The 26518-nt window shown below is 57.7% G+C and overlaps 1 protein-coding gene across 6 annotated transcripts; it reads right to left on the minus strand.

Moving 5' to 3' along the window:
* Window positions 1-613: 613 nt before the first annotated feature.
* On the minus strand, window positions 614-25088 carry LDLRAP1 (low density lipoprotein receptor adaptor protein 1). 6 transcript variants are annotated; one of them, XM_070610679.1, is made up of 10 exons: window positions 24850-25039; window positions 21420-21753; window positions 15358-15500; window positions 14436-14548; window positions 12272-12386; window positions 7042-7114; window positions 6567-6653; window positions 5897-6027; window positions 4165-4199; window positions 614-2635 (listed from the first exon to the last, which is right to left on the minus strand). In XM_070610679.1, the coding sequence occupies exons 2-10, from the start codon at window positions 21745-21747 to the stop codon at window positions 2491-2493; spliced, it is 1170 nt and encodes a 389-aa protein (XP_070466780.1). In that variant the 5' UTR covers window positions 21748-21753; window positions 24850-25039; the 3' UTR covers window positions 614-2490. The 6 variants fall into 6 exon arrangements, 4 of the variants coding, with proteins under 4 accessions (XP_070466780.1, XP_070466779.1, XP_070466781.1 ...); XM_070610678.1 differs by having other exon boundaries at window positions 4165-4196; window positions 24850-24990; XR_011537543.1 differs by lacking the exon at window positions 7042-7114 and having other exon boundaries at window positions 4165-4196; window positions 24850-24990.
* Window positions 25089-26518: the final 1430 nt, after the last annotated feature.

A 26518-nucleotide genomic window follows, 5' to 3' on the forward strand; every position in this document is an offset into this window, starting at 1 on the left:
CTTGTCCCAGATGGGGAAACTGAGGCTCAAGGAAAGAAGTGACTGATGCAATGTCACAGCCCCCAAGTGGAGGAGCCAGAGCTAGACCCTGGGTCTCCCAAGTCACTGAAACACACTTTCTGCCATCTCCCATGCCAGTCCCCAGTCACAGCCAAGCCTTACATCCTGAGTCCATATGGACCCTGTCTGGACTGCCATCCCCTGTAGAGCCCAGGCGCAGTTTGTGTTGGGCACAAAGTCTGTCAAATAAATAAATGTTGTTGATCCCCTTGAAAACGTGATGGAAATGATGGACACCCTCTCCAAGAAAAATTTACATGTGGAGACAAACACATAATCACAAGCACATAATCATAACCAGCCCCCTGGCCAGGAAGCCCTGACTGAGGTTTTCAGAGACTTCTTCAGCGCCAACACACTGGCTCACTGGGGTGGCCTCGCTGGGCTACCCAGAGACAACCTCATCAACTGCTGGGCTTCAACCAGGGGACCACAGACCACTATCCCCTACGCCCGGGCCTGTCATCTCTGCTGCTCCAACCAGCAAAGGGCAGGAGCTGCTGGATGCCGGCACTGCCCCCATGGCTGCCAGGCCGCTCCACGCACGTGCTCCTTGTATTTCAAAAAGAGAATGTTTATTACTTATTTTCCTCATTAGAAACTCCTTTACAGCAACAGAAAGGAAAGCACAAGACTTCTCAGCAGACATGCAGCCAGCACACCCACCGCCATTGGCCGGAGGCTGAGATGAAGGCCACGGTCCGACCCACACAAACACAGCACAGACTTTCACAGGAGCTCCTGGATCCTCGTGCCAAGGACAGCTCGTGTCAGGCCCACAACAAACACAGGGGCCGATACCAAGGAGGTCTGGGGGCCAGGCCACGGGGTGCAGGAGCTGGGCAGGGAAAGGAAGCCCTCCCCACATTCTAGTGGAGACCCTACACATCCACCCCACCCCTCACCCAGGCACTTGTGTCTTTGTGTTTGATTCAAACGCTCGGTTAGGTAAGTAGATCTGAAACAATGGGGTGTGTTTCCTGGGCTGGTGAAACCTGCTCCATCCATCACCAGTGAGTGACAAGCTCAGCAAAGCCAGGCCTGGGAGGCACCTCAGACTGGCAGAGGTGCCGGCAGCTCTGCTGGGTTCAGGAGGCCGGGGGTCCCGGGTGGAAGGGAGACTCTGAAGACAGGCCGCCGCTGGCCTGTCCCGACCGGGATCGGGGTGTCAGGGAAGGGCAGCGGGGCGCTGCGGACTTTGGTTTTGTTTCACCCCATGAACCAGCAGACTTCGAGAACTTGCACTTCCACGGAACTCGGCAGCGAGATGGCTCGCAGGGCACGGAGGCGCATGCCAGCTCCGCGTGGAAAGCCACCAGATGGCTTGTTATGAAACACATTTTGGTCAGAAAATAGCTGGGGTTTTTGGTTCCTGGGAAGACAACAAAGCTAGAAAAAAAGGTGTGAGTTCTGAGGGGCCCAGGGAGAAGGCAGCTTTGGCATCAGATCTGGGCTCCACCCCTTCTTACCTCCACCCACAGCTTACCCCTCAGGTCCTCATCTGTAAAATGGCAACAAAATATCCTTAGATGAGTCGATGGGTTAGGTTTCACACATTATCCCAGGAGGTACGGGAGCCGGGGCTCAGGGACACTCACACACAGACACACAGACGGATGAATGGGCACAACCTCGTCCATATAGGGGAGGAAGGGAGTGGTAGGGGACCTGAAGGAGGGCAGTCACACAGAGATGATCCCCACCATCCCAGGGAGACTCTGGGAGTCTGTGGGCAGCCAGTTTCATGGCTCTGAGCACTGACGGGGACCATCTAGTGGGACTCTGGGCCCCTTCCCGCAGAGGAAGGGCAGAAAGAAAGCTCTGAGCAGGGCAGTGCCGTCGCGGGCCCGGGGGCCACAATGCTGTGAGTGTGTTAAAGTGCCAGCTACGTGTTGTCTTTGGTCAGGGGCTGCTCCTCTATTGCTGACAGCCCCCAGGTCCAGGGGCTCCAGCCTGGGCCTGCGGGGTCCCTGCCCGAGGACGTGGTCCTCTCCTGAGGCTGCGGTGCCCTCCCACACTCAAAGATGACAGAAGTGAATGGTCCAACTATGTTCAGTCAGCAGCAGGGGCACCTCCAGGGAAATCCAGGTCCTTGGAGAGAGAAAGAACAAGGAATGCTTTGGTCACTGTCCTGACACCCATAGCAGAGAGCAGCCTGCTCAAGAGATGGGAGGAAGCTGGTTATGACACTGTGCTCGTGCCTGACACAAAACCAGCTTCCAAGTTGAACCAGGAGTCACTGAATAAATATTCAAGGCATCTTTCAGTCCTTAGAGAAAGAGAGGGCTTGAAACAAATGTCTCCTTCCCCTGCTGGACCGGCCTCAGCTTTGGTCTACAGGCTGACGCTGCAGCTGACGGACTGAAGACAGTGCCTGGGGGGCCTGGAGCGGCCCCCCACCACAGGTGGCTTTGGTCTGTCACCGGGCCCTCAGAAGCTGAAGAGGTCGTCCTGTTCAGCGCCGCTGCTGTCAGGCTTGTCCCAGTCGACAGGTGAGAGGCACTGTGCGTAATGGATGTCCTGTGCTGTCAGTCCAGTGTCCAGGACCTGAGGGTTCGTCCGAGACTGGGCAAGCCTGGAAAGCAGAGTTGTGTGAGCCAAGGCCCCAAGCCAGGAGTTGGCAGGGGCCTGAGGACACAGGCCAGCCTGGCCAGCCCCAGGGTCAGAAGCAAGAGGGCACGGGTGGGGAAATGCCAGGACGCAGGGCCAGAGAAGAAGGTCCCGGATGTCAGGAGACGCAGAGCCTCTGACCAGGGAGCCCACCCTGGAGGGTCAACCAGCTCAGAAAACTGTGGGGCAGACAGTGGCACTCCCACCACAGAGAGAGGCCAGGGCACCACCCCGTCCACGGCCCCACCAGGAACGAGGAGGAACGGCAGCGCTGGCCAGGGCAGGGAGGGGGCAGTGAGGGAGGGAGACAGCGCAGCCACGGGGAGGCTGCCGGCTGCAACCAGGTTCACCGCAGCACTGCTCAAAAAATAAACTCACTGAGCGAGGCAACCTAAATGCCCCAAGACGAGGGGAAGAGTGAAGGAAGTCACGGCCCACGCCCTTAGGAGAAAGTGAGGCAGTCGATGCACGAGCTGCTCACATGGGGATTTTCAGAGAGAGACGCTCCTGCTAAGTCAGTGTTAAGTGAAAATCAGGAGCCCAGGTGCAAATACGACGAGCTGATCAACCCACAACAATGTACATGCATAGGATCAGCCTGAGTGAAGCCCCAGAGTCTGGGCCGGGGGACTGTGGGGAGGTGTTATTTCCTGTTTAACGCTTTGCTGATTTTCGAAGTTGTTAAAACCAAGCGCACTCGCTCCTTGAGTCTCTGCAGACGGGAGCTTGTCTTCAAACACGGGAGCTGGAGGCCGCCGGGGAAGCAGGGAAGATGGTACAAAGCACGTCTCTGCTGCCGTGAAGGGGCCACGCATGCGGCCCCCACCTCCTGGGGCTGACCGAGGGGCTTCCACCAGGCCCCGGCGGGAAGGGGTCGGGGAGACGAGAGGGGGCTGTAGGGGGCTGCTGAGGGTCCCAGGGAGAAAGGAGGCCTGACTGACCAGGGCCCAGCACTCCGACCCCTGAGCTGCCCAGGCCTCCACTCAGCTGCAGCCTTCTTGGTGGCACGTCCCCAAGGTGGAGGTGGCCATGGTTACAGGGAAAATAGGGAAATGCCACCACCCTCAGACTAGATCAAGAGCTCTCCTCACTGTGGCCTGACATTCCTCCCCCGTGGGCTTAATTAAGCACTGCCTTCTCCCTGCCCCTTTCCAGAAATGCAAAACCTCTGGAGGGAACAAAGCCTGTGAAAAAGCCAGTTTGTGAAGACTCCACTAAGTGTAGGCAGAGGAAACCAACCTGAGCTGCCGTGTGTTTAGTTTGGCTCAGGCTGCTCCGGCAGCCAGAAGAACTGTTTCTGATTCCACAGCAAGAAATTTTCAGCAGACCCGGCCAACCCCAGATAGTGAGCTCCCCATCCCTGGAAGTATTCGAGTTGAGATTTTTGCTCTGGAGAAGGTCAGAGTTCATGTTCTCAGGCATGGCAAAGGGCCCGGGAGACCAGCCCACGAAGGCCAGGCCTCCTTCCCCAGCACAAGGAGCCCGGCTCGTTACCTTGAAAATGCTTCGTCCAGGCCATCATCCAGCTCCTTGGGAAAAAGAAAGCGGGAGATGTGAACCCTCGGGGGCCCGTGCTCACAGCCGGCCTGTCCCAGCTCCGGGGAAGCTACAAGGACTCAGGTGACAAGGGTAGGAGTCTGGTGGGTGCCTGGAGGAATGGGCACAGGTAGGCCTCTCGCCTGGCCACTGCCACCAGCATATCACCACCCACGGACCCAAACCTGGGATGTGGGGCGGGAGAGAGGGCACTTCACAGGGAGTCTGGAGACTGGGGTGGGTTCAGTCCCCAGCTCTGCCACCACTCAAGTGACATCTCGGGCAAGTCACTGCTCCTCTTTAAGACTCAGCTTTTCCTTTCGTAAAATGAGGGGGCTGGACCTGGATGATTTCTATAGCTTTCAAATTCCAAGAGGAAGAGGGCGAGGAAGGAAGTGTCTCGCTTTCAGACGCTTCCAAAATCCGAGCCAAAATTCTAAGCTCAAGAGGGATAACCGATGGCAGGGACCCACAGCCTAGGTGGGGGAAAAAATTGGCAAGACTCTAACAGGCCAGCCCGGTGGCATGATGGTTAGGTTCACAGGCTCTGCTTTGGTGGTCTGAGGTTTATGGGTTCGGATCCTGGGTGTAGACCTACACACCGCTCATCAAACCATGCTGTGGCAGCGCCCAACATACAAAGCGGAGGAAGACTGGAACAGATGCTACCTCAGGGACAATCTTCCTCACCAGAAAAAAAAAAAAAAAAAAGGGGCAAGACTCTTTCCACAGCCTTCCTGGGAGGATGGACAGGGGGCAAGAGTGCTTCCTAGACAGCAGAGGACAGGCTCTTGGCCCCTGCTCGGCGGACACTGGCTGGCCCCTAACAGGCAGCAGGATCTGACAGTTTTTCAAGTCCCTCGACATTCCAGATTTTTTAAAATTAAAGAGACATGACAAGGAAAGTAATGTGTGATTCTGTAATGGATCCTGGACCAGAAAAAGGACACTGGAGGGACAAGTGGAGAAATGAGAATAAGGTCTGGAGATTACATAATAGTGTCATATCAATGTTAACGATTTTAATCATTGTAATGTGGTTATGTAAGATGTAAACATTTGGGGAATCTGGATGAAAGGCGAACCAGGAAATTTTTGCACTGTTTTTGTAACTTTTTTATAAGTCTGAAATTATTTCCAAGTGAAAAATTAAAAGAAATTTTTAATAGAAAAAAATCAGGTTCCTCTGGGAGATTCTGCAGGTAAGGGTCCTCCTCCTCCCTGAGAAGATGAAAAAGCTGAGACACAGAGAGGTCAGGGGGCTTGCCCTGAGTCACAGAGCGAGTCAGGGGCCTATGGCCGAGCCGACTGCTTGAGTCTCAGGCTCCGCATTCAGAGGGGGGAGGGGGGAGGGCCAGCAGGAGCAAACTGCCTGCCCCGAGAACAAAGGAGCCTTTGGCTGGTCCTGCGCTGGGCAGAGCTGCGGATGCTCAGGCAAGAGGCCGGGCATTGTGAGGAGACAGCTGTGCTGGGAGCCAAGCCTGCTGGGGACACAGCCCTGGGTTCAAAGGGGACATTGTTCATCCCTCTACCGTGGGCCTGAGCGCTGCTGGGCGGGGTCTGGCCCTCCCAGAGGCCTGCGAGTCACGGGCCCCAGGGCTCGAACGCCGAGCAGCCTCAGGCCTCATCCAGGGATCAGGCGGAGGCTTGCTAGGTCCCCGTGGGGTCCCCAGGCCACATGACCACTCACCCAGACCACACTGCTGCTGTTCAAGGCCTGAGGTCGAGGTGCCTCGTCCATGTTAGTGGTGTTAGCGCTGACTGTGGACAGCGGGGCCTTGGCCGTCTCTTCCAAGTCCAGCAGGTTCCCAGTGGCAACCACTGTGAGGGGTCGGGTCAGGTGTGTCAGGGGGAAAGGAGCCCACTGGCTTCCGGTCTCACCTCCCAGCCCCACCCTGGAGCTTTCTGGGCTGTCCGGGTCCTGACTCCCTCCTGGGGCGCGGCCTTTTCCAGGCCCATCAGCCAGCCCATCCAGAGCCCCACTCAGGCCCCTCCCAAATCAGCTGGACAGCTGCCCACAGGGTGAGACTCTTCCCCACTAAGGGTTTAGGTGGGAACTCTCAAATTCACAACAGGTGTTAAGTTTTTTAAGCGCTCACAAGAGCGGATGTAAAGTGTATACAGAGAGATGTATACACATAGGGACATATCCGGAAGAACACGCACCAAAATGAGTAATCTTTTCCCTTTATCTACATTTTCTAATTTATCTATGACCAACATGTATCATTCATTTAGCAACAAAACAAACACAAAAAACCAAGAGGTTGCCCCAGCCCAGGAGGGAGCGGGGCCCTCTGGAGGAAGGGCAGACCCCACATCGCAGCTGAATCCAGCCCCGCCCCCTGCCCAAGACTCACGGCTCTTCAACGACGGGGTGCTGTCGCAGCGGCCCCCACCCAGGACGTCCCCGCCCTCTTGGCTGGCTTTCTCCCTCTTCTCCTTCTCTGTGGGACCAAGCACAGCACATTGGAGCCCCCGACCCCAGCGCTCGGTCCACAGCAATCACTGGGCAGGGGGAGGCTGTGGCCAAGTGCAGGGGGCAGGTGCTAGGCCGCCAGCGGGGGGAGGAACTCTGAGATTCATTTAATCCTCACAAGCACCCTTCAGGGCAAAGCTGTTCCCATTTCTTCAGAGGGGGCAACTGAGAGTCAGAGGGGTGAGGGGACCTGCCCAAAGTCACAAACCAAGCAGGTGATGGAGCTGGGGGTCAGTCCAGGCCTGACTCCAGGGCCTTCACCATCCACTCCCCACCCCGCCCCACCCTGCTCTGCCAGCCTTCCGCGGCCCCCTCTACACCTCCACCCGCCCACAGTGTCCGGGAACAAGACTCGCCTTCCTTGGACACCTGCCAAAACTCGAAGGCGACTTTGAAGGCTTGGGCTACGGTGAGGGTGACAGCCTGGGCCTGAAAAACAGGAAGCGGAGTTGGGGGGGTGTGTACAGTGCCAGGCAGGTAACAGCAAGTCTCAACTGGAGGCCGGGGCTCCAGGCCAGGCCCGCCCTGGCTCAGCCCAAGGCTGTGGAATGCCTGATGCGCGCAGGCAGAGGCCTGGTCCCTCCCAGGTCCCCGAAGCAGCCTGGGGTGTAATGAGGCCGCACCCTCCTCAGGCAGCTGGGGCTCCATCTTTACTACCTGTAGCCCAGCCAGGGTTCCCCACCCTCATTCCAGCCCCCACCTTCGCAATGACTGTTCACCTCCACTGTTTTTCCTTCCCTTTGGGCCTCCCTAAATTCAATAACTGTGAGGCTTACTTCCTCCAAGAAGCCCTCCCTGATTACCTGAGGACTCCACACAGTAATTTAGCCCTTGGAATTAGAGATCGGAAAAGCCTGCCCACTGCCTGAATGAGCCCCAGGCAGAGGCAAAGGTTAGACTCTTAGTACTATGCAGGGTTGGAGGGCTTATAACTGGGTCCCAAAAGGGAGTAGGAGGCATACACCTTTCCTGGCAGGAGCAAGACGCCAACGAGTACCCATGGCAGAGGACCAAAACCACTTAGTGCCGTAACCCACCTGTAAGGAGGGGCCACCCCTTGGCCCTTCATCCCTGGGGAACTCCCATCCACCCCTTCAAACCCAATTCCAATGTCACGACCTCTCATGTCACCAGCTCTGGGCTCCTACAGCCACACCTCCCTCTCTCTGGCATCATGCATATGAAAGTGTCATCAGCTCACATGCCCATGGCACCCCATCTGGGTGCTCCCTGAAGGCAGGAATCGAGTCTAAACACCCCTGATTCGCAGAGCAGGCCGAAGCCCGCCACAGGGGCAACCGCCAGGCTGAACTGCATCTGCCCAAGGTGGTCCTCACGCTCCAGCCAGGACCTACCCCAGCCCGCACTCAACCCACCCCTTCCTCTCTCGGACTCCAGCTCAGGGTTCATTGGCCAGGAACTGGAGTGGAAGTCCCAGAGCTCAGGGCTGTAGCCCGAAGCGACGTCTAGTTTCCTCCTGACAGTCCAGCCAGGGAGAAAGCACCAGACTCTCTCAAGAGCCCAAGTTCAGGCCTAACCAGCCTCCGCCGCACCCACTTCCACTCCACCAGACAACTTGACTTAATTGAGAAATGAATTCGTGGCTACTGCCTTTAAAACTCTTTTTATTTTTTAAATGTAAAAATCCCTAAACAAGCTGACTGATCTGTGCCAATTAAACTTCACGAACTATAAAATCTCATTTGAATGTCTCCGTCATTTACATTTTTGATGGAAGTACGGGCGCTTTATGGCAAAACTTAAATATGGTAATTAAGTATGAAACTCTTCACAGCTGTTTACAATTTCAGCTGTCACGTCTGAATCAAGTTTAATAGACCCAGTTACCATTGAGAATTGTCCATGAACTAAAAATACGGGCTAATTACCAGCTGGAGTCAGATCACTATACACCCAAGCAAGGGCTGGTCACCCAACGTGGCAGGGAGATGGAAACACCATTATTTTTGCCTCCAGGAAATCGGGGGGGGGGGGGGGGGGCGGGGGGCACAAGCCTGATACCGTTTTTGCATAAATCTGCTTGTTCATTTGCATACATTCCCATCGTCTCGCCCTGAAGTCCCGAGCTGCAAGTTAAACCAAATATAACCCAAGATGTGGATGTGCAGGTGGCTGCAAGCCCGGGCTGGGCAGGGCCTGGGGGGGCGGGCCGCTCTCTGGGACGGCTGCAGGAATCCGGGCAGCCCTAGACGGAAGGGCTGCTTGGGCCTGCTCCCCGGGAAGTCTTCCTTCCTTCAGTCCACAGGCCGGATGCCTCCCTCTCCTCTGACCGCCTCTTGCCTCTGGATCTGTCTTATTACCAGGACCAGGTTCGACGTCGCTCAGTTTTTTGTGTCCCTGTCTTGTTCCCAGTAACCAGGCCATTAGCTCCTCAAAGGAAGCAGGTCTAGCTTAGGGCTGCAGACCTGGATGAGGACCCCCAGACCCCAGATCGCAGCTCGGTACTCAGACCAAGTCGGGCCACATGTCTCCTACGGCCCCACTGCCTGAGAAGCATAAATCCTTGCCCAGGAGGATTACCCGAGGAATGCCAACGGCCACGTGAGGGAGAACAGCTCGGCCCCACCCCGCGGTTCACCTGCACGGCAACCCCAGCTCCCCGTCAACGCAGCCACAGCACCTTCACTTCAGAGCCCAGAGGCAGGAGGCGCTGAGGCCTCCCAGGAGCGCAGGCGGAAACGGTTCTTTGTAGAGAAGCTTCTCCTGGCTGTGCCGGCGGGAGCCACTGGGGAGCGGAGGCCTGGTGGATGTGCCACCCGAGCTGAGCAGAACTGGTGGGCGACCCAGAAAGGGCCCCCTTCACCCCCCACCCTGGGTGGCTCACAGGCTTCTTGCTCATTCAGGCAGCCAGGCCAGGATGGGTGAAGACATGGAGACGTGGGTCCCTGGCTGAAAGGAGGGAGGGCTCTGCCAACACCCAGATGCAGGCTCTCCTGCAGGCCGACTGCGCCACCCAGGCTCCAGTGACATCCGCGTCCTCCACCACCATCATACCATTTAATCTGGCACCTCTGCGTCCTCGCACGCGCTAACTCCTGGGCAGCACTGCTCTCACCACCCACCCCCTTTCTCTCAGCCTGGCAAACTCCTCCTACTCATCCCGCAAAGCAGTTCACAACGGCTCCTTCTCCGGGAAGTCTTGCTGATCTCCAGCGAGACTTAATAACCTCCACCCTAGAACCGAGCCCCTTGCATTCCAGCTGCTGAATCCCGACCGCCAGCGTGTCTGTGTCTCCACGGCTGATCCCAGGGGCCCAGTGTCCAACACAGGGCCCAGCCCAGGACAGGCAGCAGCAAACACCTGTGGCGGGACCGGCCAGCAGGTGAGCTGCAGGACCAGGGGCGTTCTGCCTTCTGCCTCCTCCTCAGGAATGTCCACCAAGCCTGAGAATCTTGGGTCTCTACCATGGCCAGGCCACAAGGCCATCGACACACTGCCAGCCTGGGCTTGCCTGAGGCCTCAGGGGACACAAGAACAGGACCCTCGCATCGGCTGGTCTATTTACACGGCCCTGGGCCGGGCTCTCTCCAAGGGGCTTCGCCAGGGCTCCCTCAAGTGGGGAGGCCAGGTGGGAAAGGGTGGAGAAGGATAGGCCGCGATCCGGCCAGTCAGCCCCTGACCGCAGAAGAGAATGTGACAAGAAAAGTGGCCCACGAGTGAGCCTACGTGTCCAGCAGGAGCCCTGCCCTCTGCCCGATCGGGGCTCAGCTGGCAGTGACAGGGCTGGCTTCCTCAGCAACCGACCTCTTGTTCAAGCCTGTCTGAAGTCTGCTGGCCCCGGGCCAGGCCTCCCTTAGGCGCGGGGTCAGCATCCACTCTCTCTTACCCCGACCTCCCCACCCCAGAGGAAGCCTCTGTGCCTTGGGAGCCCTCCCAGCCGGGGCCCCCTCGGCAGCAATGGCCCTGGGCCAGCTGCCCTGCCAGCGCCTGCTCTGGCCAGTGGGGAGGAAGAGACCAACAATGGGGACACAATGAACTTGTATTTTTAAGTCTGTGTGGCCTCATATGAGACAAAGCCAACAGTCACCATCTGTGGGAACAAGGCTGTTATGGGAGAGAAGCCACCACAGCTCAGAGACCTAGGGCATCATGAAGCCCTGAGTGAGTGGCCAGTGACACTGCCTCTGCAGGAAAGAAGCAAGGTGCACAGAAGCAACCAGGGCTTTTCAGAACAATCCTGGAGGTCACTGAGCTGACCTCCTCACTCTGCTGATGGGCACGCAGCCCAGAGAAGGACAGGGTCTTATCCACAGTCACACAGCTTCTAGAGCCCGAGACCGTCTCCTCCTCTAAGACTTGTGGTAGGCTGAACCGTGGCTAAGATGCCCACAACCTAACCCCTGGAACCTATGAGCACTACCTTACGTGGCAAAAGGGACTTTGCAGACGTGATTAAGTCAAGGACTATGAGATGGGGGATTATCCTGGCTTACCCAGGGACCCAGTCACAAGGGGCCTTATGAGAGGGAGGCCGGAGGGGGAGAGTCAGAAATAGCAACGTGACGAAGCAGAGGAGGGGATGGGAAGAGGCTGGCTCTGAAGTTGGAGAGGGGGCCCTGAGGGGTAGCAGGAAGCCTGGGGGCCACGTACAGACTGTGAGGTCCCTGATGTGTCCTTGTGATGGGGGAAGGGAGAGGATCCTGTCTCCTTGGCCCCAAGGACCACAGGGCACGGGGACTGGGGCTCTGAGCTCCACATACAGAGGTTAACGGAGGCCGATACCAAATCAATAAACGTCAGGAAGCTCCTCGCAGCAGGATGCTCAGACCGCGGGGGCCTCACAATCAAAAGCTCCCACACCAAAGGTGGACTCACTCCACCGCCTGCCCCAGAGGCCACTGAGGTGCCCGCTTGTCAGCCAGATGTGGTCGGGGGTGGCCTGGAAACGGGGCAAGGAGCTTCTGGCCCCTCACAGTCACGCAGGGAGGGGAGGCAACCTGCGTGTAAACCCTCACCCTGCCTGGCTGGCTGTGCCATCTTCAGGAGACAGCTGAGCTCCGTGAGGCTGGTTCCTCATTAAACATAAGAATAAAAACAACGAAGAGAGTACCAGCCCCGCCTTGGCAGAGCTGTTGTGAGGGTTAAAGGAGAAGATACCTCATAAGCCTACCACTGAAACCGGCACACAGTAGGGACCCAAAAATGGCCACTCCTCTCCTGCCCGGCCACAGCAAGCCAGGGCCTCGGAGGGCTCTCACCCTTGTCTTCCACCTGGGACCCCCAAACACCAGTCCCCAAGACTAGTCCCTACAAGGCCCTGCACCCCCAGATCATACTATTGACAGGAGACCCCCCAAAATCACAAATACAACTAATCACTTTACAGAAAGGAAGGGGCCCAAGGCACTGACTGGGGACATGGGCTCGTCACTGCCCACAGGCCAGGCAGGCAGCCCACTCTGACTGTGGCCCTACTTGGAGCAACTTCGGGTTCCCAGGGATTTCACACTTTTCTTTAAGTGACTGTCACCTTTGGGTCCTGCCTCCCCGATGAGAGAGGGCCCCCAAAGGCAGGGCTGCCAAGGCAGGGCTCGAGCCACTCCAGCCCCAGCCTCCCCACTGACCATTTTCCGTTTGGTGCAGAGGAAGGCGTGGCACTCAAGGTTCTCGCTGTGCTGGCTCTGGGCGATGTATGCAAACACTTTGTCATGCATCTTGTCCGCTGTGCAGTAGGAGATCCTGCAGGCAAGTGGGAAGTGTCACCAGACCCAGGCACAGGGGCCTGATTACATCCAGGATGGGCCATAGGGCATCTCCCCTGAGATCTAGAGAGCCTGCTATCGCCCCCACCAGGGCGAGACTCGGCAGAGACAGCCTTGGCCTCTGGGCTGGTGTCCCGGGCGCTCTACGGGGGCGCCCAGGTGAGACTGGAAGGAGTGGAGGTAAAGCCTGGAGGAAGGACACCGTCCCCCTCTACTGAGCCACCCCAAAATAGTAATATAGCTGAGTCCTGACTGTATACCGGGTGATGCGCCAAGAGCTTTCTAGACATCACCTCATTTAATTCTCCAAGCTGCCCTCTGAGAGAGGTCCGATTGTTATCCCCACTTTTCTGATGAGAAAACTGAGGTTAACTATCTCAGACCACCAAGTGAGCAGCAGAGCTGAGACCTGAACTCACCTGCAGACTCCAGGGGCTGTAACCACCGCCGCACTGCCTCTTAAAGGACCAGCTGGAAGGGGACACAGGACACTGCCCCCACTGCTGCCCTTCCCCGGCCTCCCTCTCCCCTACCTGCCATCTGATCAGGCCTCTTTCCAGAAGTCAGAGAAGTGCCAGTCCCATCTCTCCCAGGGTGACTGGGAGAGACAAGTTCTCCTGGGGCTGCCGCCAGCGGTGGCGGAGCTGGGAGGAGGGTGGGGTGTGTGTGAAGATGGCCAGACCGGGAACCCCAGTGGATGCAGGAGGGAGACACAGCGGCTCCCTCCTCTTGGAATGCCTGCCTCCGCTTGTCTGATCCCTCCCCACCACCTCCAGTCATCCTGAGAACCTCAATCAGGAGAGGGGCTGGCAGCCTGGAGGTGGGACATGAACTCAGCAGCCTCCCTTACCCTGCGTGGGCCCACCATCAATCACAGGCATTGACATAGGGATCGGCACCACTTAAGACCCCCCAGGCGGGCAGAGGGCGGGAGTGCTGGCTCCCCAGCTGCCTCTTCTCCACCTCAGGGGATCCAGCCTCCTGCCACCTCCCCTGGGAGGCCTTCCCAGGTTTCCCCAGGCAGGCCCCTCCTTCTCTGCCCTCTTGGGAAATGCTTGAACTTGATCTCCTATTTCTCTCCTCCATTCCATCCTAGACAGGAAGCTCCTTAAGGGCAGGGGCTGGGTCTGATCCCTCACCTAACACAGACCCCAGCAGAGTAGGTACTCAGAAAACGCTGGTTAGAGGCGGCAGGTGGAATCACAAGGTGACAGGAAGACACCAGCCAGAAACTCTAAAACCATCCCCAACACACATCCACCCAGCCCCAGTACTGGCCAGTGCTCCAGACGGCTGAGCCCCCCTGCCTGGAGACAAAGTAAGTGGGTGAAGGGAAGCTTGACAGCCAGGGGCCCACTGCACAGAACTCCGGCCTCAGTGTCCTGGTCCCAGCCACTACTTTACCATAAGGCCTTACACAATTCCCTCTCTAGGCCTCAGCTTCTCCATCTGTGAAATGGACCTGGGCCGTCCCCTCCAGCTCTGAAATCCTACAACTGACCAGCCAAGTGAGAGGTGGGGATAGCCTGACGCTCCAGGGTTGGCCCCTGCCTCCCTGTGGAAGGGTCCCCCCACCCCTGCTACAGAGCATAGATACTGTAGATACCGTCTGGCCGCAGACTTTGCCTGAGGCCTCCCTGGACGCCTGGCCAGATGTCCAGGGCTGAGCTGCTGCACTGACAGCGGAAGGAAAAGGCAGTGACTCTGCAGCTCTCTGCTCCAAGTCTGACTCAGCAGCAGGCTAGGGGGCAGGGGGTTCCCCAGTTGATCAGGCCTCAGCTGCCAGCTGCAATTAGTGATGAGGACAGTGGCAACTGCCACCTAACCAAGTGTTCCCTGTGAGCCAGGCACTGTGCACCCAATGCTTCGTAACAGCACACCAAGGCAGGATCTGCTCCCATCCCATTTACAGATGAGGACAGAGGCTCCCAGGGTGCCCCGACAGGAAGTGGTGGAACCTAGATTCAGACAGGGCATGCCCCCACTGCCCCAGTGTCAGAGTGGATGTGGGCGATGCTGGGCCTACCTGTAGATGGACACGTTCTCAATGAGCTGTTTGGTGGTGTTGTCAGTCAGGATAATCCCCCGTGGAGACACCTTGAGAGTCACCTTCTGCAGCTTCTTTCCGCTGGCCTTGGCCTTGGGGCAGACATGGGTCAGAGGGGCCTGCCTGCCTCACCTGGGACCCACCTGCGTGGGCTACACCTAACTGTCTACGCCCAATGGGAGGCCCACGTGAGGTCTCAGCGCAGGTTCCTGGCAGGCGCAGTGGGAAGACAATTCGGCCAGCGGCCTCCGCTAATAAAGGCACAGACAGCTGCTGCTCCCAGAGCACCTGCTCTCCGCCAAGCACTGGACCTCGAGCCATCCTCACAGCAGAACGGCTTCTCCCCAGGAGGAGACGGACTCAGAGAGGTTGAGGGACTTGCCCAAGGACACACAGCTAGGAGGGACCTCAGACTCTGAGCACAAGCCAGCAGGATGGGGACTCTCTGCTCCACCCACTGCCCCTGCCAGGGCCTGAGCTGAGGGGTCTAAGGCCACCACAGGAGATGGATTTATAGGGCCCATGCTCACTCGCAGCAGGGGAGGGGGAACAGTCTCTGGTGGGATACCTTGTCCCTCAAGCCACAGGGCGAGTGGTTGGGTGACAGCAACCTCCCATTACCCCTCCCGATAAGTGACCCACACTTAGGCAGGGGCCTGAGTTAGAAGAGGAGAGGCTGGGAGAGGCCATGGATACAACAGCTGGAGAGGACAGTGACCCTGAGCCTGCAAGCCCAACGGCCCCCTCTCCCAGAATCCCTAAGCTGGATGCAAGGGACCCCAAGCAGAGGCGGCTCAGACACACCCAATAGGGGCAATAAGCAGGGGACAAGAGGCACCCTGGGAAGAAGCCGGTCTTGTTGCACGCTCCCCACCCCCGCCCCATCCTGACTGGGGCTCACCGTGGCCACGATCCTCTTGACAGCGGCAGCCGACAGCTCCTCGCCCTTGGGCTGCTCCACCAGCGTCATGCCCAGGTACTTGAGGGTGAACAGCATCCCCTCGAGCAGTGTCTCCCGGGTGTCCGTCCAGTTCTCAGGCAGCTCTGGGCAGGATGACAGGCCCTCAGACCCTGCTGGGCAGGCCCGCCACAGCAACAGCTCTCACCAGCCCCCTGCCTAAGAAGACCCAGCAAGGGGCACTGGGGTCCCACCCATCTACTGTTATTATTTTTTTTTCCTGAAGAAGATTCGCCCTGAGCTAACATCTGTGCCAATCTTCCTCTATTTTGTATGTGGGTCACGGCCACGGCATGGCCACCAACAAGTCATATAGGTCTGTGCCCGGGAACCAAACCCAGGCCACTGAAGCGGAGCGCACTGAACTTAACCACTAGGCCACGGGGCCAGCCACCATTATTTTTATTTTTAATAAGAGGCTAACATTTTCCAGTACACGCCAAGCACTGTGCTAAGAAGCTTTACATAAAACATTCTCATTAATCCTCACGAGAACCTATGAGGCAGACACTTCTACTATACCCACTTACAAAGACACTCAGGTACATAGAGGCACAATGACATAATCAAGTCCTCAGGGCCAGCAAGTTCAAGAGCCAAGATCGAACTCATATTTTCAAATCCAAAGCCCAAACTTTTCACTTCAATGCTAACACTTGCTGGGGGAGAACCATGCCATTTTCATACTGAATCTTCAGTGCAATCCTGTGAGGTGGATATTATCCCCACTTTACAGATTAGGAAACTGAGGCTCAGAGAGGTGAAGTCATCAGACAAAGGCCACATACAATGAGTGAAGGGTTGGAGTCAGAATTCAAACCCGGGTGGTTCGCACAGCCCCAGCCTGCTCTGCTTTCCTCCATCTGTATAGTGACAGAGGCCAAGAAGTAAGGAGGAGGGCGACCCAGAAACAGCCAGCAGCCTAAGGAGAGTCAGGGTGGGGTAAAGGCCAGTGGCGAAGGGGGGAGTTGATTTCTCAAATAGTATCACACAAAGGCAATCTGAATCCAGCAGACCCGGGTTCGAATCCTAGCTCTGCCTCCCACCACCTGCACGGTCTCAGGGAAGTCCCCTCCCCACTTTGAGACTAATAATGCCTGGGCTGCAGCAATGACACAGAGCAGGGCCCATGGGAAGGGTCCTCTGGAAACTCTGACCACAACTGAGGTCAAGAAGGTTGGGAAAGGAGGGGATGAGCCAGCTCTATGGTGGGGAAACAGATCAGGAGGGAGAGTTGGAACGAGGCCCCCACTCACCCCAACCACGTGAGAGGGCCCCGAGCAGGCAGAGGGACGGGAGGGGAAGCGTGGTTTTCACCAGTGGCGGTGGTTTTAACCATCCCCAGGGCTCCTCCCCAGGAGCAGAGGCCCAGGGGCACCAGATCACTCAGCTGGGAAGCAGTGAGGCCAGAGCGAGAAGGAAGGTCTCCAGAGATCCCTCCAAGGCCCATCACCAGGACGAATGAGCTCCCCACACTCCTGTGTGTTAGGAGCCTCTGCCCGTCCCTCATGATCCTCTCTCAGATGCTATGGACTTATCTGTCCAATGGAAACTGCTCTTCAGCCTCACATACAATCTTGGATAGAGCAGGATCCAGACCGGCCAGGGCCAGCCTCCCTAGACCATGTCCTGCGAGCGGAGATGGGAGAAGTCTGGTGCCTGCCCTGCCTCCTTCACTGGCTCTGAGGGAAGAGCCACAGGAGGACAGTCTAGGACCGGGCATCGCTGGTCCCAGGGCAGGAGAGGCCCTGGCAGGGCTGTGGGCTCCCCCTCCCAGGCACGGCCTGACTCAGGGGCTCCTGCGCTGTGGGGAGCGGGAACCAGGGCCCAGGGGACAGCACCACGTCCTCTACCCACTCGGGGCCTGTGCTGCTCCCTCCCAGCTTCTGTCCTAGAGCCCTCGGCCTCCAGTGGCTCTGCCGCCTCCTCCACGAGCCAGGAGGAGTCTCGGACACCGACATCTCTCTCTCTGGATTGGACTCGAGCAAGTCACTGTCCCTCTCTGAGCCGTTTCCTCTTCTGAAAAAGAATGGGGTGTGTGTTTGAGAGGGATGAGTCATACAAGAACTTACAGGTGTACCCGGTCCCCCTGGACTGAGATCCAGGTGAGCAGGGACTCATTGCTTGGTCATCCCGAGCCCGGCATGCAGCTGGCACTCAATATTTGCTGAGTGAAGGAGTGATCTTGACAACCCCAAGGCTTCTTTCGGGCCTACAACGCCTCCAACCCGATCCTCAGCTCTGGCCCCTGGCCCTCCAACCCTCGCCCTCGGGCCTCCACCTAACAGGAGGCCCAGCTCCTGCTGAGAGAATCCCAAAGTGACCCCATTCGCTGCCTCACCAACCACGAGCCTGTTTCATTTGATCCTCCGGAAAGAATCAGGAAGTCCCTGAGTCGTCCTAGTCCCAGGCTGGGTGACGGGGGCCCCAAAGCAACTCAGACACAGGCCTTGCTCTCAGGGAAACCGAGAATACCACCACCGCCATCAGGGCACAAACAGAGCTACCACGGAACGAGGGCGCAATCGTAACAAAGCATCAGCTCTCAGCTTTGCCACGCAGCTGCCTTGCAAGCAGGCATTCCTTCACTCTCATTTCACATATGAGTAAACAGGCTCAAAGGACAAGCAATTTGTCAGATTAGCTGTCTGTCTGACGCTGAAGCCCCAGCTCCTGACCATTAGGCAACACTACCTTCCCATGAGGCAACCTACCTTAATTCTAGCAAAGGGTCGGGGAAAAGTTCTTGGAGCCAGAGGTATTTCCCCCGACAATTCCCAATTCCTGAGGCTCCCCTTCCATAGTCAAGTCACCCAGACCACCACTTTCAACCCAAGACCCTTCTAAGCAAGGACGGCCACCTACATGCTGCCCAGCTACTTGCTGTGTCCTCAGCAGCCATCGCTAATCAATTGTGGCTCGATTCCCTCTGATTGACAGGCTTTGGACCGTTTCTCAACACAAGGCTCTGGGCAGGCAATACCAATCAATCCGGGGCAGCCTGTTCATCTCATTATCCATCGCTGCCCTAGGTGGACAGCCTTCCTCCCCCCATTTTCGTGTCCCCACTCTCCTACTGTCTCCGGCTCAGCCCTTTCCTGGCCCCTTTCCTGGCCCCTTTCCAAAGCCACTTCCGCTCCCTCCGTTCCAAACACCCTCTGCTTACCAGGGTCACGGATGACCTCTTTGCTGTCAAAACATTCCCCAGTCCTCCAGACCTCTGAAATGCTCGGCATTTTTCTGCATTCCTCCTTCCCTGGCTGACCTTTCTCCTATCCTGTAGCCTCCTGGAAGAGGGCCCTGATAGACTGGTTGCTACTCATCAGCCTCAGAGACCCTCTGCCCAAGCCCCTCACTTGACAGATGATGAAATTGAGGCCCAGAGAAGGATGGGACTTGTGTAAAGTCACACAGCAAGTCAGAGCCCCCCCAGATCCTCTACAGGCAATTCCCACAATGACTGTTGGAGAGTTACAAGTTCCCGTCTCCTCTCCCACAACACCCCTGCACACACACACATGCACACACATGCACGTACACACACACAACAGGAGCTCCAACCACACAGACCTTCCTCATGATGCAATTTTTACTCTCCCACTTCTGTGCCTTTGCTCAAGTAGTTCCTTTCCCCCCGTGCCCTTCCCTTCATTTGATTAAACACCCTCCCATCCAGCGTCCTCCAGGAAGCCTTCTTTGAGGCAGTATAGCCTAGTGGTTAAGAACAAGGGCCTTAATCCTAGAAGCCCAGTTCTGACACTGAGAGATCTTGATCTTCCCTGAGCCTCAGTTTTCTCATCGATGTAAAAGGGGAAACAAAAGTCGCTGGCTCACAGGGCTGTTCTGACTCTTGGATGAGATAATAAGATGAGATAATGAGATGATAAAATGTAACTCACTGAGCAGAGGGGCCCGCCCAGCAGGTGCTCAGTGAACGGGCCCCATCCCTCCTGTCAGCGGGTTGCCTGCGCCTCTCTTGAACACGGATTCCCTTCTCTTCCTCCCGCAGCCACATCCCCCATCAGCAAGCAGCTGCCTACTGTGTGTCTTCCCCTCGAAGGACGCCCAGTCCTGTCTGCCTCCCCCAGGAACTGTATCGAGAGGGTGCCCTCCTGCCAATGCTGCTTCTCAGCTTTGCCATGCAGCTGCCTTGCAAGCAGGCATTCCTTCACTCTCATTTCACATATGAGTAAACAGGCTCAAAGGACAAGCAATTTGTCAGATTAGCTGTCTGTCTGACGCTGAAGCCCAAGCTCCTGACCATTAGGCAACACTACCTTCCCATGAGGCAACCTACCTTAATTCTAGCAAAGGGTCGGGGAAAAGTTCTTGGAGCCACTTCTCCCTGGTCCTACTTCTCCCTGGTCCCTGAATCCCCACCACCCCGTCCTCCCAGGCCTGGCCGAGATCCTCCTCTCCCTCCAGGGAACCCTGCCTGCCTCGCTCTGTTCCTGTACGTCTGCGCGTGACTCATCTCTTCAGTGAGGTGTAAGGTCTCTCGGGTCCCATGGCCTCCCCACAGTAACCAGCACCGGGGAGCACGTGGCACAGACACGGAGGGTTTTCTACCGCGCCCACCCTGCTCACCATCTCGTCATCACAGATAAGCTGGAGGCCACATACTCCTCCGCAGGAAGAGCCGGCACTCCAGGAAGAGCTCCCAGAGGCCACCAGGCAAATACAGGCCTGAGTCCACAGCCCTGTTCCGGTCCTGCTTATTTTTGGCCTTGTGGTGGGTAATGACTGTGCTATTTTAACTTCGCAGTTTTACAGATGACCTGCTGTCAGAGTTAGCTGGGGACAGACCATACGCCCCATGTAACTTGCAGCCACGAACACGTGCTCTTTCCTTGTTAAGGCCCCTGCCCGGGATTCAGAGCTGGGCAGGGGGCCCAGTGCCTTCTGCTGCCCGGGAGACCCGGCCTGGCTGGTGTCTGGAACCTCAGAGCCGCAGCCAAAACCACGGGCTGGCGGGGACCTCTGCCCAGGGCCCTGGCCTCCAGCCTCCTCCAGCGTGGCGGGGAGATGGCCTCAGAAGACAGAGGGATAACGTCTCAGAAGGGGACTCAAGCCCTGCAGGGACCTGGGTGGCTGCTTCTCTGGGCCACAGTCTTTGTATCTAACAAATGAGTTCAGTCCCTCAGCAGCATCGTCGGAAAAAGGTTCAGCATGTGAAAAGTGCTGGGCAAATTTCAGAAGTTGTTAAGATTATCAAAAGAAAATAATTTAAAAGATGACAACAGCAGCAGCTACTATTTCCTAAGCACCTATTTACACTGCAAGAGAAAAATACGCTGTCGAGGTTAAAGTGATGGGGTCTGGAGACGGGCTGAGGGGTTCACCGTCACTCCCCCTCCCTGGTCCTCGCTTTCCTCACTTTAAAATGGGGGCAGTAACAGTAGCCCCCCCATGGGGTTGTTGTGAGGATGAAATGAGTTCACACATGAGGCGGGCTCAGACCCGCGCCTGGGGCACACCAAGTGCCACTGACGTGTGAGTGAGGGTCACCACCAAGGGTCAGGTGCAAAGAGCTTTCACGCGTGCATGGCTGTTCGCAGTATTTTATGAGAAGAGTCAAGGATATGTTAGCATCCCCACGACGCAGCTAAAGCAGCTCAGAGGAGTCTGGCCACGGCTCGGAAGGGACAGTGCTGGGCCTCGAATCAGTACCCTGTACCCACTCCCGCAGCCCACGTCCCTCCCCATGCAAGGCAGGGTGCCGGCTCGGGATCTCCAAAAGGGGCGGGTGTCCTGCCCTCCGGGGATGCCTGAAAGGAGAGTCTGGCTCACCCTCAGTGGGCAGTGGGTGACCTGACTCCTTCAAAGCCACATGCCCCCCTCAGCCGCCAGACTGTGCGAATCAGTCCCAACCTCCAGTTAAACATTGTCTGCACTTGCTGTTCCTTCTGGCTGGAGCGCTGTTCCCAGATTCCTCCCTCCTTGTATTCATAAGCCTTCCAAGTCACCTTCCCTGAATCCCTGTGCGGACGCCATCAGTGGCTCACCATCAGTCCCTCGGTGGGTACCATTTGCACACGCCACTCTCTGCCGGCAGCTGGCGATGCTGATGCCCTGCAGACTGGGACGTGGACAGCTCCCATCCCACCAGCCCTGCACCCACCACTGATGGGAACTGCTTCTCGAACAGAGTAACTGAAGACCACGTCTACACCACCTCCCAGAGTCCCCCGCGAGGGCACACCCGTCGCCCACAGTGATAACCGGCTTCATATTGTCCACTTTCCAGACTTCCTTCTTCTCCCTTCTCCTGATGATATTTCCTGGGATCTCTTCCCAAATACATGACTTGTACTCAGATCCTTGTCTCAGCATCTGCTTCTAGAAGAACCCAAACGAAGACGCCACCCTAAGAAGCTGTCCCATTTCCTCAGCCAGCTCTCTCTCTCTTCATAGCGTCACCAGCACCACACTCATGCCCCCCACGGGCACCCTGGTCATTTGGTCCCTCTTCCACCAGCCTGACCGTTCTCTGGACTCCCCCACGCCTCCATCACAGCCTGACACTTAGTCAGTGCTCAATAAGGATGACGGTTATTATAATATCTTTATTATAAGTATCATAAATAAGGAGGACCAGGTCCTCTGTCCCCCGCCCACCACCATGAACCAGCTTGACTGGAACCTGCACCTCCTATTTCTTTAGCCATCCTCAGGGGGTTCTCTGACAGACTGGCAGAGGCCTCGAGGGAGCCCGAGGGTCAGAGGACTCCAGTACCTCTGGAAAGAAGGGTGCTGAGGGACCAGGGTGAGCCACCCTTCCAAGCAGCTAGAAGAAAGGAAAATCCCTGGCCAGGAATGAGATAAAATATTGATGGTTCCTTTGAAGGCCACATGTGGGAGAGAGAGAGCCCTCTTTCGAGGTCAGGACTAAGTAAGAGAGGGGGCTATGAGGTTCAGTGCAAAGATGCCTGGGGTGCTGGCTTTGCTGGGTGACCTCGGGCAAGTGACCTCCCTTCTCTGGGCTTCAGTTTCTCCACAAATAAAACGATTATACTAATCCCAGCCAAGGACCCTGAAAGGCGAGGAGCAGGTCACAGCCAAAGCAGGTGTCAACTCTAACCTTAACTCCACTGGCTTCAGTCTGGCACCAAAACTCAACCACAGAGCTCAGACCTTGAGCCCAAGGCCTGGCTGGGACACCACCCAGGGCCAGGCTGCTCCTGCACCCCCAACCTGGACACACCTCAGAGCTTCCCGCTGTGCCCTGTGGCCACCACTGTCCTCAGGGGCTGCCAGTCCAGCCTGGGGTGGGGCCTGCCCCCAGCTCCTCCTCCTCCCAGGGCCAGAGTCCGTGAGGCACCCCGACAAGGCCCCTGGGCTGGGGATTTGGAGCCTCTCAGAGGCTCTGTGCCGGGGCCAGTGACTCCACTTCCCTGAGCCCTGCTTCCTTTATCGCTCAAATGGGTCTGACAAGAATCCCTGCTCTGTCACCTCACAGGGGCAAAGGAGACAACAGAAGCAAAAGCACTGTGGAAAACGTAAAGTGACAAAAGCAGCATTGAACTCTTTCTCTGGGCCAGGAAAACACTATTTCATTCACACACAAAAATCAGAGACGGAAACTACCGTTATTTACAATTTACACATGAGGAAACCGAGACAATGACAAGGGACAGAAGGACAGGCGGGGACCAGACCCAGATCATGCTGGGTCCTGAAGGCTCAGGACAGCTCTCTGGGGGCCCACGGGGGCGGGGGGCTCTCTTCTCCTTTCCTCTGCAGGTGGAGACAGGCTCTGAGCCCCCAAACTTGTTCCACCACTAACTGTCATGTCGAAGGTCCACATGACAGGAATGGGAGCGGGGGACAAGGAAACCACCAATCAGGTGACAGGAGGAAGCATTATTACCAATAACCTTCTCAAGACTCCTGCCAGGTTAGAATTTCTCTCTCCATTTTGCAGATGAGGAAACTGAGGATCAGAAAGGGTAAGTGACTTGTCCAAGATCAAAGCAGGCGGGAGAAACTCCTCTCCAACACCCAAGCGGGCTGCCTCTCCCCCTTCCCCAGCTTCACAGGAGCTTCCAAGCTTCCCTCCCTTGCCCAGGGCCCCCTCCCTCCCTCATCCCAGGAGAAAACTGCAGGGATCCCCCCCTGGAATAGACCATCATTCTCAGAAGTCCTGGGCAAATCCCACAAATATTTAAAAGGGCTATTTTGGAAGCCAACAAGGGAGGGAAATGGTGCATCCCTGGCCTGGCCCAGGCCTAATGGGTCTCTGACCCCACCCCCACCCGCAGGCACCAGCCCAAGCTCCCAGTGCCAGCCGTGGTTCAGGAGGCGGCCACAGCTGGAACAGCAGAGCCAGGCAAGAGGAGGGGCAGGGCGGGCTCTCTGGCCCAGACACGCTGGCACTCCCGGCCGAGGGAACTCGGGCTCCCCTGGCGGAGCCCTGGAAGGCGAAGAAGGAAGGGGGGTGGGGTTCTGTTCTGGTGGGTGAGAGGCCAGGTCAGAGGTGGTGGGCAGGGGGTGGGGACGGTGCAGGAGCTCTGACTCCACGTCCCCCAGGAAGGTGTGTGTGACCCCAGGCAAGCCACTTGGTTTCCCCTCGTGAAAAAGGAGGGACTCGGGCTGGGTTTCTCAGGCCTCAGGGGAAGATGCCAGGTGACTGATTCCCTGAGAGTAACTCGAGAAGGGGAGAGGAGGGGGGCCGGGTAAGGCTCCTCCCAGCCTCCCAGACGCCCCCAGGAGAGGTGGCGGCGAGCCTGCCACTCGCCTGGGCGCCCGGAGACTTCGGAAGCCCAAGAGGGAAAGTGCGAGAGAAAACAGGTTTCAAAAACAGCCGAGACGCCAGCCTCGCCACCTGGACCCGGCCAGAGTTAGAGACGCAGGGATCTAGATGGCCCGATGTGCGGTACTTCCTGAGACCTCAGGCTCAGCCTCGCCCCCAACTTGAAGTAGACACCTGCGAACCCAGGCTCACACCTGAGTCGGTTTCCGGGCGCCTGAGAGGCTTAGACCGACCTCGTGGGTTGACTGCGGGGACGGGGCAAGTGGGCTCCCGCCGGCCGCTGACCTAGCGGCTGGGACGCAGGGGTGCGGGGATGGGGGCATCTTCCCAAGCCCCTGCGCCCCCCGTCGCCGGCACAGACGCGGAGCTCCTGTCTCCCCCGGCTGCCCAGGGCGGCGAGGTGGGGAGGTGCTGAGGTCGCACAGGTCCCTTCTCCTTACCTGCAACCCCTCCGCCTGCCACCTGCCCCTGGAGACCCCCAGCTTTCGGCCCCCTCCCCAGCTGCACAGAGCAGGGGCGGGACGGGGAGCACGACCTGACCCCCGGCGCCCCCCACCCCGCAGGGCGCGCGGGCCGCCGCGCGCCCGTCAGGCCCCGCCTCTCCCCGGACGGCCCGCGGGAGGCCCGCCGCGCGGTCCGACCCCCGTCCGGCCCCGGCCCGCGGCGGGCGCGCGCACACTCACTCCGGTGCCGGCCGCCTCCCCCCCAGCTCGGCTTGGCGAGGCTGGGGCTCCGGATCAGCGCCCGCCCCGCGGACTTGAGCGCGTCCATGGCCGCTCCGGCCGCCGCAGCCAAAACTCCAGCAGGAAAACTTTCCGCCGGGCCGGCAGCGCGGTCTGCTCCGCGCTCCTCCCTCCTCCCTCCCCGCCCGGCTCCGCGCCGACGCCGACGGGAGGGGCGAGGGCCGCCCGGCCACGCCCACGGCCACGCCCCTCCGCCCCGCCCTGGCTCCCGGGACCGGCGCGCCGCGCTCCCCAAGGCTGTCTAAACAAAGGGCGCCCCTAAGATAGTCAGCGGAAAGCCTCACACGCCCCCGCTTTTCCTCCCTGTCTCCAATCCTCTTATTCCTCACCCCATAGGAGCGTGAGGGTCCGAGAGTCCCCGCCCCCCGCCGCGAAGACCTGTTCTAGGATTTGTAGACAGCCCTGCTGGAAGGTACTGGAAACCCTTTTACAGATGGGGAGACTGAGGGCCGGAGAGAAGCGTCTTGTCTAAGCAGAAAGAGATGCCCAGGGCAGTGGGAGGCTTAGAAGGAGAGATTGAGGTTTTAGAACTTTTCTGGGAAAGGGACAGGAGTCTAAAAGTTTGCAAGACCAGTGGGCACTTTACACAGCCAGTGGCACCCAGGCTGCTCCCTGCCCACCCCACTCTTAAGTAGCCTCAGAGGTGGTGTGGCCACCCCTATGCACTGAAGGGTGGGGAAAGAAGCCTTGCCTCTGACACTGACTTGCTGTGTGACCTCAGGCAATTCCTTCCCCTCTCTGGGTCTTGATCCTATCTCTAGTGATCTTTTCAACCAGGCAGGGCCAGGTGCTGCATCATGACCTTGACCCGGACCCTGCCCTGCTTGCTAGGAGGTGCTTAGAGGAAGTCTGGATTTTAGAATTCCTCAAGCACAGATGTTCTAACTCCAGGATTTAGGATTCTCTCTAGGATCCTGCCCGTCAGGCTTTGTCAAAGGGAGTCAAAGGGAGAGCACAGCCTGCCTTCCGGATGGGGGTGCCTCAGCAAGGTGACTTCAGCCTCTGGGAGTGCTCCCGGCTCAGCAGGCAGGAGTCCTGCTCCTTGTTGGGGGAGGACAAGGTGTGCTGTCCCCAGCTCAACAGGGAGGCCTCGCTGACATTCCTCTCAGGGGTTATGAACTTAGTGCTTTTTCAGCCGTTCTGTCCTTTGCTCCGCCAACAGCACTGCAGCCAGCAACAGACCCACTTTATGGATGACAGCCCGAGCCTGGGAGAGAGGCACTCCCTGAGGGTCTCTGCAAGGCAGAGGCTGAGACCAAACTCAAACCCGGGTCCCCAGGCCAGAAGAGAAGGCCAGGAGTTTTAACCCAACTTTCCTTCTTTTGGTGGTTGTGAGCTTACCTTCTTGAGCCTCATTTGGGAAAGGCACCACAGGACCTATTGCACAGGGCTGTCTGTAAGGATTAAATATCATGAGGTAGAAAGGCTGAGTCCTGTATTTGAGATTTCCCCTGTAAAGTTGCCTCCTCCAGGAAGCCTTCCCCAGCTACCACCCATCGGTACGCTTCTCCCTGTGGGGTCCCACAGGCCTGAGCTTTCAGCATTGCAAGCGTGGCTGCTGCCTGCTTCTACTCTTCTAGTCCCCACTAGACTTGGTGTCCTTCAAGGG

This window comes from Equus przewalskii, chromosome 2, assembly GCF_037783145.1.
Source record: "Equus przewalskii isolate Varuska chromosome 2, EquPr2, whole genome shotgun sequence".
Classification (NCBI taxonomy): domain Eukaryota; kingdom Metazoa; phylum Chordata; class Mammalia; order Perissodactyla; family Equidae; genus Equus; species Equus przewalskii.

What these genes read in the sequence shown, in the direction of transcription:
- LDLRAP1 (XM_070610679.1), bottom strand. Translation starts at nt 21,747, where the DNA reads ATGCTGAGACAAGGATCTGAGTACAAGTCATGTATTTGGGAAGAGATC. An exon ending in GAGAACGTGTCCATCTACAG is followed by an intron (nt 12,387 to 14,435) that starts GTAGGCCCAGCA and finishes ACTTGCCTGCAG; the next exon opens with GATCTCCTACTGCACAGCGG. An exon ending in ACAGCAGCAGTGTGGTCTGG is followed by an intron (nt 4,200 to 5,896) that starts GTGAGTGGTCAT and finishes CTTTTTCCCAAG; the next exon opens with GAGCTGGATGATGGCCTGGA.